This window comes from Pelophylax lessonae (assembly GCF_965119305.1).
Source record: "Pelophylax lessonae genome assembly, chromosome: 13".
Classification (NCBI taxonomy): Eukaryota; Metazoa; Chordata; class Amphibia; order Anura; family Ranidae; genus Pelophylax; species Pelophylax lessonae.
Window position 1 is genome coordinate 54,521,686 of NC_138780.1, and position 13,635 is coordinate 54,535,320.

Sequence of the window (13,635 nt, forward strand, 5' to 3'; positions counted from 1 at the left end):
AAAGCACTGCTGTTCCTCCATGTGGAGCCGGCACCCCACTAGTATATATTTTGGTATGGGTACAGGGCCCTTTTCTCCTGCAGGGGCCCTGTCATATTTGGACGGGCAACCTGGTCCCCAAATGTGTCGCAACCCACGTGGGTGCTTGGGGTCAGGGTCTCGCCAGGTTCTTTGGCTCCCGGGAGGACATAGTGGTGTACCACCCTTCTTGAGGTAATCTTGGTATTGTGACTCATTGCTAAGCCGCACAAATGTCTCATGTTCTTCAATGCCATGTACGTTCTATTACTTGATTCTTGAAGTTGTTTCACCTAGCTTGTGTTATGATAACGTTAAATTACCTTTTCTTTTGTTGTCAATAATGACTGTCTGTATCTTCATTTTTATCTCCAATAAAATATTTGAAAGAGAGAATGGACCATCTGTCCATTCTCATCCGATCCGATCCGATCCGCTGGATGGATGGAAAATAGGGTTTCCATCCGTCCGGATTTCACAGATAGGATCGGAAGCGGATAGCAGCGGGTGTCATCCGCTGCCCCTTAGGGATGCATGGAGCATCCAATCAGATCCACCTGAAAAACATACAGGCGGATCTGATCAGATCATTCTTGGGAAAGGACCCTAATAGTGGGACTGTGATTGTGACACGGGCCTGACACTTTGTGGGAACTAACTGCCACATCACCAGTGACACTTATACAGTGATCAGTGATAATACTATACACTGTCACTGTACTAATGACACCGGCTAAGAAGGGGTTAACATCTAGGGGCAATCAAGGGGCTAATTGTGTGCCTAACAATGTGTAACGTGTGCTGTTTTTTACTACAGATATATTTGTTTATTCTCTCTGCTTTGCAGGGAAAAGAAAGAAAAAGCGATCATTCCCTCTGTAAAGAGCCCTGTATTGATTGTCAACACAGAGCTCTGGGCTGTGATTTGACACAGCCGATCAGCAGGTCTCGGCCGTGAATCATTGGCTGAGATCTGCTGACAGTCTCTTGCTGTGTCAAATCACAGGGGAGTAAGTGGGTGGGGGCATGTGCCAAAAACCTTGAAACAGGCAGGGACGTACGCCTGTAGCTGACACCCCATCACAGTACATATACTGCAACGGGTCAGCAAGTGGTTAATTGCCAGTGATATTTGTAATATGCAGCATGAGGAGGTAATTCATTTCCACTGGTCATTGATGCATTAGTGACCGACCAGTGGCAGTAAATGAACCCCTTTGTGCTGCATTAGTGGCACCAATGTTAGTGTTAACACTGACACTGGTGCCACTAATGCAGCAAATAGGGGTTAATTAACAGCCACTGGTCAGTCACTAATGCATCAATGACCAGTGGAAATGAATTACCTCCTCATGCTGCATATTACAAATATCATTGGCAATAAACCTCCCCACAGCCTCAGTCTCTCTCTCTCCCCAAGCCCCCCCAATCCTAAGTATTGCTTACTTGTGCCTTACTAGCTTGGTTCCTCCTCGCGCTCCTCTGGCAGCCCTGGCAGCACACTCCTTTCCTCTGACTGAGTCCTCTCTCTCTCATCCCGCCGGCATCTCAGGGGGGAGTGTCTTTGCTGACAGGGAAGGGGAAGGGCTCTGCTGTTCTAGGCTTGTGCCGAGTGCAGGAGCGCACTCGGCACATCGTTGCAGGGCCAGCTTGCAGCTACATAGCGGATGGTGTGTAGTGTAGTCATCCACACACACACAGTGTACTCTGCGGACTGCGAGCACTTCACCTGCGCCCCCCCTCCTCTAGTAAATGGTACCACCCAGGGCGCTCCCCTGTGATTCCTCCGCTCTGCCTCCCTCCCACTGCCTACCAGCTCTCCATCCACCTCCCTCCTCCCTCCCGTCCCTCCGCAGCTCCCGTACGGCGATCCCCTGTGATTCCTCCACTGCGGCGCTGTCTTGCACCCACCCACCCAGGATTGGGGTGGCAACAGGGGTGGCAAGGACTTCTTCTGGGGTGTCAATTGCCACCCCAGCTAACCCTCTGGCTCTGGCACTGTTTTGAACTATGGTGTTGGAGAAGACTTTTAAAAAGTCCCTTGGACGGCAAGAAGAGCAAACCAGTCAATCCTGAAGAAAATTAACCCTGAATATTCACTGAAAGTACAGATCATGAAGCTAAAACTTGAATACTTAGACCGCCTAATGCGAAGAGAAGACTCATTGGAAAAGACCCTGATGCTGGGAAACATGGAAAGAAAAAGAAGAGGACGACAGAAAACAAGATGGATAGATAGCACCATCGAAACAATGAAGTTAAGCAAGCTCCGGGAGGCAGTGAAGGACAGAAAAGCCTGACGTGCTATAGTTCACGAAGAGTCGGAGGCGAATAAATGACTGAACAACAACAGCTAATTAAAAGCAGTTTAAGGTCCCCTTCACTATAAGAACACATGTTGCATGACGTGTATAAATCGATGGTTCCTGTATTAACTGGTCTGACACAAGTCGGTCCAACATTGAAAAAGGTTCCTGCACTACTTTGGTCCGTCAGATCAAAGTCAGATCATAGACTTGTGGCATGTGACTTGTGCTCTAAGGATCTTGAAGGGGAATCCCACATCAAAATTAAAAAAAGAAATGGGCTGAGATCCCCCTCAAGACCATATCAGGCCCTTTGAGTCTGGTATAAATATTGAGGGGAACCCCATGCCAAAATCCATACCAGACCCTTATCCGAGCATGCAGCCCGGCAGGTCAGGAAAGGAGGGAGCGCCCCCCCCCCCCAGACCATACTAGGCCACATGCCCTCAACATGAGGGGGTTGGGTGCTTTGGGGCAGGGAGGCTCTGCGCCCCCCCACCTTGGCCCATGTTGATGGGGAGAAGGGTCTCTTCCAGACAACCCTCGCTGATTGTGGGGGTTTATGGGCAGGGGGCTTATCGGAATCTGGAAACTCTGTTTACCAAGGGGGTCCTCAGATCCTGCCCCCCCCATGTGAATGAGTATATGGTACATTGCACCCCTACCCATTCACCTCCAAAAAAGCAGTGTAGTGTAAGTAAAAACAAGAGACAGTTTTATTAAAAGTCCTTTATTAAAAATATTGAATGTTCCCAGTAGCTCCAACGTGTCTTCTTCCTCCGGTCTTCTCCCTCTGCTGCTGTCTTCTCCCTCTGGGTATGTGTTCTTCCTCCAGTCTTCTCCTTCTCTCTCTCAGATGATGTCTTCTTCCTTCAACCTTCTCCTCCACTGTGTCTTCTCCGCTACCGACCCGGTCCTCCTTGGGCGCTGGCTTCGCCGTTGTGTCATCTGCAATGTCTGCTAGTTCTTACATAACCACGGGTGGGGATGTCAGCATGAGGCTCCGCCCCTTGTGAAATCACATGACGTCACAAGGGGTGGAACTGCATGCTGATGTCACCGGTCAGCCACGCCCCATGGCTATAAAAGAACTGGCAGACATCGCAGGTGACACATCGGCAGGAGCTGCATGCTCAATAAGGGTCTGGTATGGATTCTGGGAGGGACCCCACACGTTTTTTTTTGCCGTGGGTTTTCCCTTAAAATCCATACCAAACCAAAGGGTCTGGTATGGTCTGGGGGGGACCCCATGCCTATTTTTTTAAATGTTGGTGTGGGGTTGCCCCTTAAGATTCATACCAGACTCAAAGGGCCTGGTATTGTCAGATCAAAGTCAGATCCCATTCATTGAAGTTGCAAGGAAGTCGGACATGAAGTCGTGGGGCAAAGTCTGAACGGAAGTCATCTGATTTCCAAGTTGGAGCAGTGTGAACCCAGCCTTAGACCCCTTTCACTTGGGCAATCCAATTAGGTCCACCTGTCAGTTTTTCAGGCAGACCGGATTGGAAGGTCCATGCAGTCCTACGGACAGGAGTCCATCAGTGTTGGCAAGGCAGAAACTGAACGGACGTGACATCTGTCCCTCTTGACATTGATCAGCAGGGGATCTGCTCTCAGATCTCCTGCTGACCGGAAAGTACTCCCCTCTCTGTCAAAGGGGCCTTAAATGATGATCTGAAGACCAGCAGCAAGTAGCCAAACCCTCACCTGACAAAACATGTCAGGTATATTGCTGGTTTCTATCAAATCACTTAGGATGTTTTCAAATTGTAATTTTTATTTAAATATGTCACACAAGGTATTTCCTCTTTTTGTAAATATTTTGCCACTGTGAAAGTGACATTCCACCTGTACAAAAGGATCACACACACAGGCTAAAAAGCTGTAAAGAGAGAGCAAGGTAAATGCTGGCAATAGTAGCTGTTTCTTGTTTGTTATTGGGGAGACTGGAGTAGGTGAGGAGGGGAGAAACCAGGCCTTGGACCTTGCCATGATTCCCTAATTTGGGAAGTTAATCTACATATATTTTAGGAGGTGTTGGTCTAAGCCACAGGTGTCAAACACAAGGCCCGCGGGCTGAATGTGGCCCCCCAGGCCATTTCATGTGGCCCTCGCACTTCTCCTGCAGCTACGGCACCCCCTTTGTCTCTGCCCCCACCTTGTCTCAGTAGTCAGCAGCAGAGGACAGAACTCCCTTGCCAGATCCTGTGCTTCTCTGTGCTGCTGCAGAAAGGCTTGTCTTTGCCCACCCCCCCTTTTCTTGACAATCTGCAGCAGAGAGGAGGGCAGAATTCCTCCTACAGATTGTGCACCTCTCTGTGCAGCTACAACACCACCTTGTCTCTGCCTCCCCTGGTCTCAGCAATCAGCAGACTCTGTAAGCGGACTCCAGCCCTCCTCTGGTCCTCCTCCAGGCCTTGCACTTTCTTCTTCGCAGATCCATCTGCATCTTCTTCCTGGCAGTAGCACAAGGTAAGGGGGTGCATTGTGATGTAAGGAAGGGTGGGTGACTCTTGACTTAGGGGGGTGTGGGGGTGCTCTGGACATGTAACCTTACAGATATAACCGGCCCTTTGAGGGCAAGCATGATGCTGATGCGGCCCGCAATGAAATTGAGTTTGACACCCCTGGTCTAAGCATTAGCCAGTGGGCTATAACAATTTTTACTGGTGCTTTATCTGTCATTTGAGGCCGCGAACGGTAGGTATTCCCTAGCCACTCTCCTACTGGGCACTTTCACCCCCTTCCTGCCCAGGCCAATTTTTCAGCTTTCAGTGTTGTCGTACTTTGAGACACAAAGAGCTTTCTTTTGGCAGTATTTAATCACCACTGGGTATTTTATTTTTTGCTAAACAAACGAAAAAATACCAAAACCTTAGTTTCTGTTTATAAAATTTTGTAAACAAGTAATCTTTTCTCCTTCACTGATGTGCACTGATGAGGCTGCACTGATAGGTGGCACTGATGGGCACTGATATGTGGCACTGATTGGCACTGATAGGCAGCACTGATGGGTGGCACTAATAGGTGGCATTGATGGCACTGATAGGCAATACTGATGGGCACTGATAGGCAGAACTGATGAGCACTGATAGGCAGCACTGATAGGAATCACTGGTAGACGGCACTGATTGGCAGCACTGGTGCTACTGATTGGCAGCACTGGTGGGCACTGTTGGGGCTGCACTGATAATCAGGACACTGATGATCAGTGCCCTGATTGTCAGTGCAGATGTCCCCTCTGTGGATTTGCTGGCTTTCGGCTTTCCTCTTCTCACGCTCTGTGAGTAAGAGGGGAGGATTGCCGATAACAGGCAAATCCTGTTTACATCCACGATCAGCTGATCACGTGGTAAAGAGCCACCTTGATTGGCTCTTTACCACAATCTGTAATCAGCTGCTTCCAAAGGAATAGCTGGTTGTAAAAGTGGTTGTACAGTTAGAAGGTTTTTTTATCTTAATGCATTCTATGCATTAAGACAAAAAGCCTTTTTGTGCTGCAGCCCCCCTAATACTTACCTGATCCCCATCACGATCCAGCAATGTGCACGAGAACCTCGGCTGCCTGGGACTCTCCCTCCTGGTGCCCACTGCTGTCAATCAAAGTCAGAAAGTCAATGAGGGGAGAGAGCGGGCGAGGCTGAGCTGCAGCTCTGTGTCTAGATGGACACACAAAGCAGCGATTTGGCTTGGGTGCCCCATAGCAAGCTGCTTGCTGTGGGGGCACTCGAAAGGAGGGAGGGGCTAGGAGCACTGGCAAGGGACCCAAGAAGAGGAGGATCTGGGCTGCTCTGTGCAAAACCATTACACAGAGCTGGTAAATATAACATGTTTGTTATTTTTAAATAAAAAAAAGGCACTTTAATATTACTTTAGGGAGCGGGCCAGGAATCTGGCTGCCATGTCTCTAACAAGGAATAAGTATGGGGGTATGTTTATTTGAGAATGCGGTTGGTCCTTAAGTGGTCTCCATTTTATTGGTCTTTCTCCCCACAGGCCAGCGAGAAATTTTCAAATTGATCCCTTTATTTGTCCCTCTTTACTACATTGATAGGTGAAATTGACTCAATTTGCTAGAATTGGCAAATATATATAAAGTGATAATCTTATCAAGTGGCGATTGAAGGTCCTGAGGAAGCGGGGGATCCTGCGAAACACGTTGACCTATATCTAGCGGTCTCTAGGGACCCTACGACACAAGTCCCTGTAAAATCTTGTTTTTAATATGTATCAATAAAGATGTATAATTATTATTTTTAAATGATCATGTTTCATGTATGCCATTGGAGATATACAGTATATATATATATATATATATATATATATATAGTTCTTCTCTATATATATATTTCTTCTCTATATATATATTTTGGAGAAATCAATGTGTTACGCTTTATTAGAGATGATATCTCCAAATGGGTTTGTAAATGAGATCACACCGTTCCCTTAACTGACTTATTTTACATTGTCCACTACCTAGTCTGCTTCACTTCTGCTACTACAGTCCAGTATGCTACAGCCCTCTCCACTGTCCAGTTTTTGAAGTCCTCCAACTACTGTCCAGTCTGCTACAGTCCAGATTCCAGTGTAGTGTCTTACTATCTGTTACTACTAGTTCTTGTTTCAGGCAGGCAGTTCTTTGAGCTCTCCATCTAGCTTCACACAGCCAGTTCATCTTTGTCATTTCTTTCAGCTCACCAATCCACCTCTGTGTCCATTAGTACCTTTTTGGTGACCTGGGGAGAAGCTGGTAGCTAGCTTAAGGTGACCAGCTGTCCCCGATGGTAGGGGCTTTCCCTAGAAAAAATTGTCTCTAATTTTGGTCCCCTGGTTAAAATAATCTGTCCCTGATTTCTGTCCGGCTTTAATAATAGTGCCCCAGCCCGGGTGGCTGCAGGATAATCTGTCTGTAATAACATTTCTATGTCTGTTGTGTCCAGCTTTTTTGATGATGTCACATGATGTCTACTTTACCTCTCTACGTGTGTAGACATTTTTGCAGGAGGTAGGAAATTTGATTATTTTTCACCTTGCTCTTGTGATGGTGGCCTGCAGTGCACATCTGGGCCAGGAGCCGGTAAGTCAACACTAAACTAGGGTACATGGGTAGAACAAGGGGGTATGTGGGTATCTAGGAGGAGCAGCTGCCCTGTGCACAGTGTTCAAATGTTCGCAAAAAGGGGGGTAGGGTTACCATGTAGACACTAATGGCACTTTGTGACATTACTATACCAAACTGGTTTGCAACTCTGATGGCAGTCACCTCTAAGAGCAGCCTAATACATGACCTGTCACATCTGTGTTGGCGATTGCCTGCGCAGAGAGAACAGGGGCATACTGGAGAGCTGACATGTTCCTTCTAATGTCACAGACTTTTTCCCTATCCTGCAAGTAAATGGTGCCTTCTGCAGCTGTACAAGAATTACCACTGAAGATGATGGGAGGGAACTTACTAGCAGATGGTGGACTGTGGGGACTCATCAGCTACGCCATGTCAAGGCCCAATGAGTACAATTCAGGGAGCGAGGAATTTGTGCTGAAAGTGGTTTTGTCACGGAGGAGTGGGGTGGGGGATAGTGTTGGGAGGAGGGAGGAACATTTGCTTGGGAGGCACCCTGTGCTTTAAATACTTTTGACCTCTACACTCTGCATGTTATGCGCTCTTGACCAAAAGCAATGTAAGCTTAGGTGTTATCAGACCATATCCTTTTATACCACTCTAACAGTTACACAATTTGGCCGCACCCAACACTTGGTGTGTTCTTTGCGTGCTACTATTATTCCCACCCCTTGCTCCACCACCAGTAAAAGTGGGCATTGCCAGTAAGGTGTCCACAAATTTCATTTTGAAAATCTGGTCACCTTAAGCTCCAAGTCCAAACTCAAATGAATTGTTCCCTGGTGGAACACCAGCTATCTCTAATACTCAACCTTTAGGAAAAGGGTCATGATGAGGAAAAGGGTCTTCTTCCTCTCCCCACATCCGCAGGGTAAATGTCTTGCCCAACTCATGACACTGACTAGGTTTGGATGGAGCACAGCTGGGTATATACATGCACATGCTGCATTAAACACTTCTTTCTGTGAGAAATACAGTATATACGAAATCTCTTTTAGATTGGTTCAGAGAGGTAATTTTGTTCACTTGGAACATATCTGCAGCTTAAAGATTAAGTTCACCTTTTGAACGTGTTACATGTTACACCTATATTTAGGGTGTAACATTTATCATGTTTAAAGAGACCCTCTCCTTTAGCCCCCCTTTCCCTTGAAAGTGGGTGGGAGTTTCTCTAATTGCCAACCTGCACAAACGCTGCATTCATTCACAGGAATCTGTGAATGAAGAAACTACAGGTTCTGTCTGCCACTGCAGCAGACGGCTTGTAGTTCTCACTGGACTGCAAGGGCACTGATGAGTGCTCTCGTAGTCCACTGATGCTTCCTCCAGCTTTCAAACAAAAAAGCTTGATAGAAGCTGGAAAGATACAGGGTGTGTCTGTGGGAACCTGACATTGCACCTAAAATAAATCTACTAAGCATTTTACTATTTAATACTATTTTTACAAAACATTGTAAACGGATAAACATTTTAGATCTTGTGTTTCTTTTCAATACCCCAGATTTTGGCATGCTTATTACATTTTTTTTTTTTTTTTTAATTTAGTGGAATCCGTCAAAATACAAAAACGTGACTTCACAGATATATCAGGTATAGACAGACCTTTGGAAGCATTCTGTGTGAAAAGGGCAAATTAAAAATGACGACCTTCCCACGACCAGCATACAATAAATGGTACAGTTTTACATAGGAGGCTCACACAGCAAGCAGAACTGCTGGCAGAGTTTATGATAAGGTCAAAGTGCCCTAAAGGTACACAAAAAACAAATAGATTGGTAGCTCAATGAGCTTAGGAGAAAGAGAGCATAGAGGGTGGCAACTGTGTATGTACTATAAGCAATACAATATAAATGAACAGTGCATCCAATCGGTCATACCCGGGTACCCAGATCTTACCATGCACCCTTCTACACACATTACTCCTCCTCTCCCCAGTCCACCCAATGTTCCATTAGGGGCCGGCATCATGCGTTGTCATGACACCATCGGCTGCTGCGCTGTAGATCATGCACATAGCCCAACACACTCCTTTTCTGTGGCTTAGTTCAAGCGCTGGTACGGACGTCATGCATTGCCATGATGCCGGCTGCAGGTATACAGACGTTTGTAGGTCCCAGGGCGCATGCACGCAGTGGGACACACTATTGAAGTCTACGGACATGTCTCCTCTGGTGCCTAGCAACCGGAATAAACTATTAAGCCGGTGTAACTTTAGAAAACCATACCTTGTGAAAATTCCATACCCACGTCACTTCCTGTCAGGAAACGCTGAGCAGCGTAGCAGTGCGCATGCTCACAGCCCCGGTTACGTAATTGAACAGCTGAGGAGCTGACAAGTGCGCATGCTCGGAGGGTATGACATTTTGACGGTAGTGTGTGTACCGTTACACCGCATGAGCTGTTGCGGCGGTTACATTAAAACAGCTCGGCTGCAATATGAGTCACCTCCGCTCCTATCCCTGTCACTTCCCTGATGTCGGCTAGTAAATGTAAAAGCGGTGGCGGGTGTATGAAATGTAAATCACGGTGATGTCGGCTCCGTGATCCGTTTTTTACATTTAGTAGCCAAGATCAGGGAAGTGACAGGGGTAGGAATGGAGATGATTCATGTTGCAGCGGAGATGTTTTAATGTGGTGATGCGGTGTAATGTTATAACACACTACCGTGAACATTCCATAACCTCCGAGCATGCGCACTATTAAGCTCCTCAGCTGTTCACTGACGTAGGTGCTGACGTAGGTGCACCGGAAGTGACGAGGGTATGGAATTTTTATGGGTATGGTTTTTTTCACGGAACACAGAGAACAGCTTCCCCCCGCATCCGCAGTGTTTACCAGACGACACAGTGATTTACATGATATGCCCTCTGCACATTAAATATCTATTTTTAAATTAGCATGTGGCTATTATGTTCAATTGTATTGTGACAGACCCTATGCCTTTCCTGATTGCTGTTTTATTACTTTTTTATGTACATGGGATTTGTTGCTATGTCATTTTTTAAAAGTTTATGTAATTGGTGAGAATATATACATAGTTACATAGTTTGTGAGGTTGAAAAAAGACATCAGTCCATCCAGTTCAGCCTATGATGTGTGTGTGTGTGTGTTTGCTGTTAACCGTACATTGTATACCCCTGTATGTTGTGGTCTTTAAGGTGCCCATCTAGTAGTTTTTTGAAACTATTGATGCTCCCTGCTGATATGACTGCTTGTGGAAGAGAATTCCACATCCTTACTGCTCTGACAGTGAAGAACCCCTTACGTAATTTAAGGTTAAACCGTTTTTCCTCTAGTTTTAGTGAGTGGCCACGTGTCTTATTGTATTCCATAGTTACATAATTGTATTGCATAGTTACATAATATGATATCATTATGACATCAGGGGGTGGGGCTGAGGTTTATTCTTGCTCACTGATTGGGGGATAGTTCTTTAAATATTTTTGGTTCTGTATCACACTTTGTCACACGCCTGATAAAGGGGTCCTGCAATCACTGAAATAAAAGCTTAGGACTCGTTCTGGAGATCCTTGGTGTCCTAGTGACATTCTCTTGCCCATACTTGAGTAGTAGATGCAAACCAAGAGAATTTTTTATGTTTTTGGATGGAAAAAGGTGGCATCCTAAGGCATCTAGACAGGGAAAAGAAAGCAAATAAAAAGGGAGGAGGGGGGATAGGGAGGTAGGGGAGAAGGGAAAGGTAGGAAAGTGAGGAGGGGAGGGCAAGAGAGGGGACCACAGCATAGGCAACCATGCAGAAAAGCTGTTCCCACAATGAGGAGAGGAGACTAATCAAAAGTATGAGAGGTATCTGTCAGAAAAACGAAACAGGTCCCAATGGAGCTGGCATGTATTGTGCTCCTCTGTTTTGTCACTGAGGGCAGCTGTCAGATCCCTGCCCCATTTTTGTAAATATGGGGGGTCCTGCTGGAAAGTAGAGTCAAACAAGGCACGATAAGAAGAAGAAAGATACTTATGAATGGGTCCATCACCAATGCAGAGATCCTCAAATGGGGTGAGATGTCTACGCAAGTGTGAATGGCTTGGAAAGGATCTTAACAAAGAAGAGAGCTGTAGTAGTTTCCACCTGCCTAAGGCAAAGGTGGTAAGAGCACTGAAGAGGTTTGAAAGATGGAACCACCCTGAAGGATGCAGAAAAGTGGTAGCCCCATCTAGGCATGAGTCTGATTGGAGGTGGAGACCTTGTCAGTGTGCCCCGGAGCAAAACATGGGTGATCGATGATGGATGACAGTGGGGAGGGAAAACTAGGCGTGACTGCTAGTTTAAAGTACCTATTAAGTTCAATTAGTGTCGGTTCTATTAAAGGGTGAGAGTGATGAATGTTAGAAAGTGGGGCGCCAGATTAGAGAAGACCGGCCAAAGGGGAAGATACGAAGTCCTGTTCCACGGAGACCCAGAGTTTGTAAGGGCAGTGCCTGCACCAGTCAATTTCTTAGTTTTGTTTATTTAATTAACTTCTTTATGTATTTGAAAAGGGAACAACCAAGGTTACATTTTGTTTAGTCTGTGAATATACAAGCATAAGTACAGATGGGTTTAATACATTTAAAATTGTAACTGAAAGAACAAAATAGTAGGCAATAGATAGGCATTTGGATGGTTATTTTAATCAAACTTTCATGTATGTTTCCAAGCATAATATAATCAGTCGGGTGTATTATATGCGTGCTGACCTAGTTCTGGTTATATAAGTATGGATAAAAGAAAGAACAGGAATAGTGAGGTCCCACTACTAAACAGAAAGCGGGATCCTGACTAAACCTATAAAATAAGGGGATGGTGAAGAGGGTATCAAAAACCAGTGAGTCTGAGCATCGTGGAAGAGTAAATAAAGAAGAATAGATAATAGTATAAATAATCATAAAAAAATTTCATTTTTATTAATACATATATAAACATTAAAATGGAACAAGATCCAAAGACCTGACATCACATATCTCGCAATGACAGTGCAGGCAATTGTTGTAGTAACCACCTGGTAGGGATGGTCTGACGCGTTTCGCTTGAAAAAGCTTTCTCAAAGACCACTTAGTAATCCCCAGTTGACTATTACAAAAAAGAAAAATACATAATATTAATTCAAAAGTTTTTTAACATATACAGACATTTTCATTAATCAAATCATTATATTGTAGAAAAAACAAACATCGATGCTCACCAAAGTGCTAGTGCTGCCAAAATAAGGATATGGAAGTGAAACGTAGGTGTAGGCTGTCCAGAGCACACTCCAAACTGCAGATAAGGGGTACAACCTGTTGAGGAATTAAGGGTAAAAACCCCCAGCTCCCCACCTTTAGAGACAAGTGGAGTGCCGAGTCCCATACCCGCAGAGGATAAAAGGATTCTTTTATCCATATATTAATTGGGATTGCAGGGTTATCTTACCGAGTGACTACAGTCTATCCAACAATCAATCTCTTTAAGTATATACTGGTTATATAAGTACATTATTTTACTGTGTATCTAGGCCTACTATGAGTACAGTCACCTGCCTTAGTGAGGAAGCAAACATCATTCTCCATTGCAGTTTTCATATATCAGGAGGGGGTAGGGAAAATGGGTGGGTTGAGGTGGCTGGGAAAAATGGAGGTTAGGGGAAGGTCATTAGGAACAGAGAAAAGGGGAAGGAAACATTCTCTCTAGTAAGTGCTGCACCAACACAGGGTTTTGGTTATGGTAGAGGGAAAAGAGGGTAGATAATTAGAAGTCTCCTATATAGGGTACAGACATAGGGTCTTTAAAAGGGAACCACAATGTCCAAGTTCAAAAGTACTTTTCCTATTGGTTTTCCCAGGCTGTTCCTTGTGCTGTATGCCATTTATTCTGGCAAGCCATTGTGATTACCTTAACTGTTTAACTGTTGCTGTGTCTAATGAAACAAGCCTATGTTGCTCTGTAACACACCTAGTCACACCCTTAAAACATATGCACTACATTTGAAACCCTAATCTAGCACTAGTGTATTATATTTGAAAATCCTTATGCACATCCAATGTTGCTGGTTTATGTGTGCTTTAATGTATTCAAAATGTGTTGCAGAAATGGCGAGGTTTAGAGCATGGACCAGCTGCAATCAGAAATGCCAAACTTATTGAAAGACTCTCCGGCATAGGTAAGACCTTGAAACAATGAATATGTGAGATTTGTTTGTTGTTACTTTGTTTAACCAC

At 45.2% G+C, this 13,635-nt stretch overlaps 1 protein-coding gene across 3 annotated transcripts in view; it reads left to right on the forward strand.

Moving 5' to 3' along the window:
• ARG2 (arginase 2) overlaps positions 1-13,635 on the forward strand; it is a 300,598-nt gene that overhangs the window by 40,157 nt on the left and 246,806 nt on the right. For all 3 annotated transcript variants that reach the window (XM_082275611.1, XM_082275610.1, XM_082275612.1), the window contains exon 2: positions 13,505-13,577. In XM_082275611.1, the coding sequence (XP_082131737.1) occupies positions 13,505-13,577 (73 nt within the window). The remainder of the gene's footprint in view (positions 1-13,504; positions 13,578-13,635) is intronic.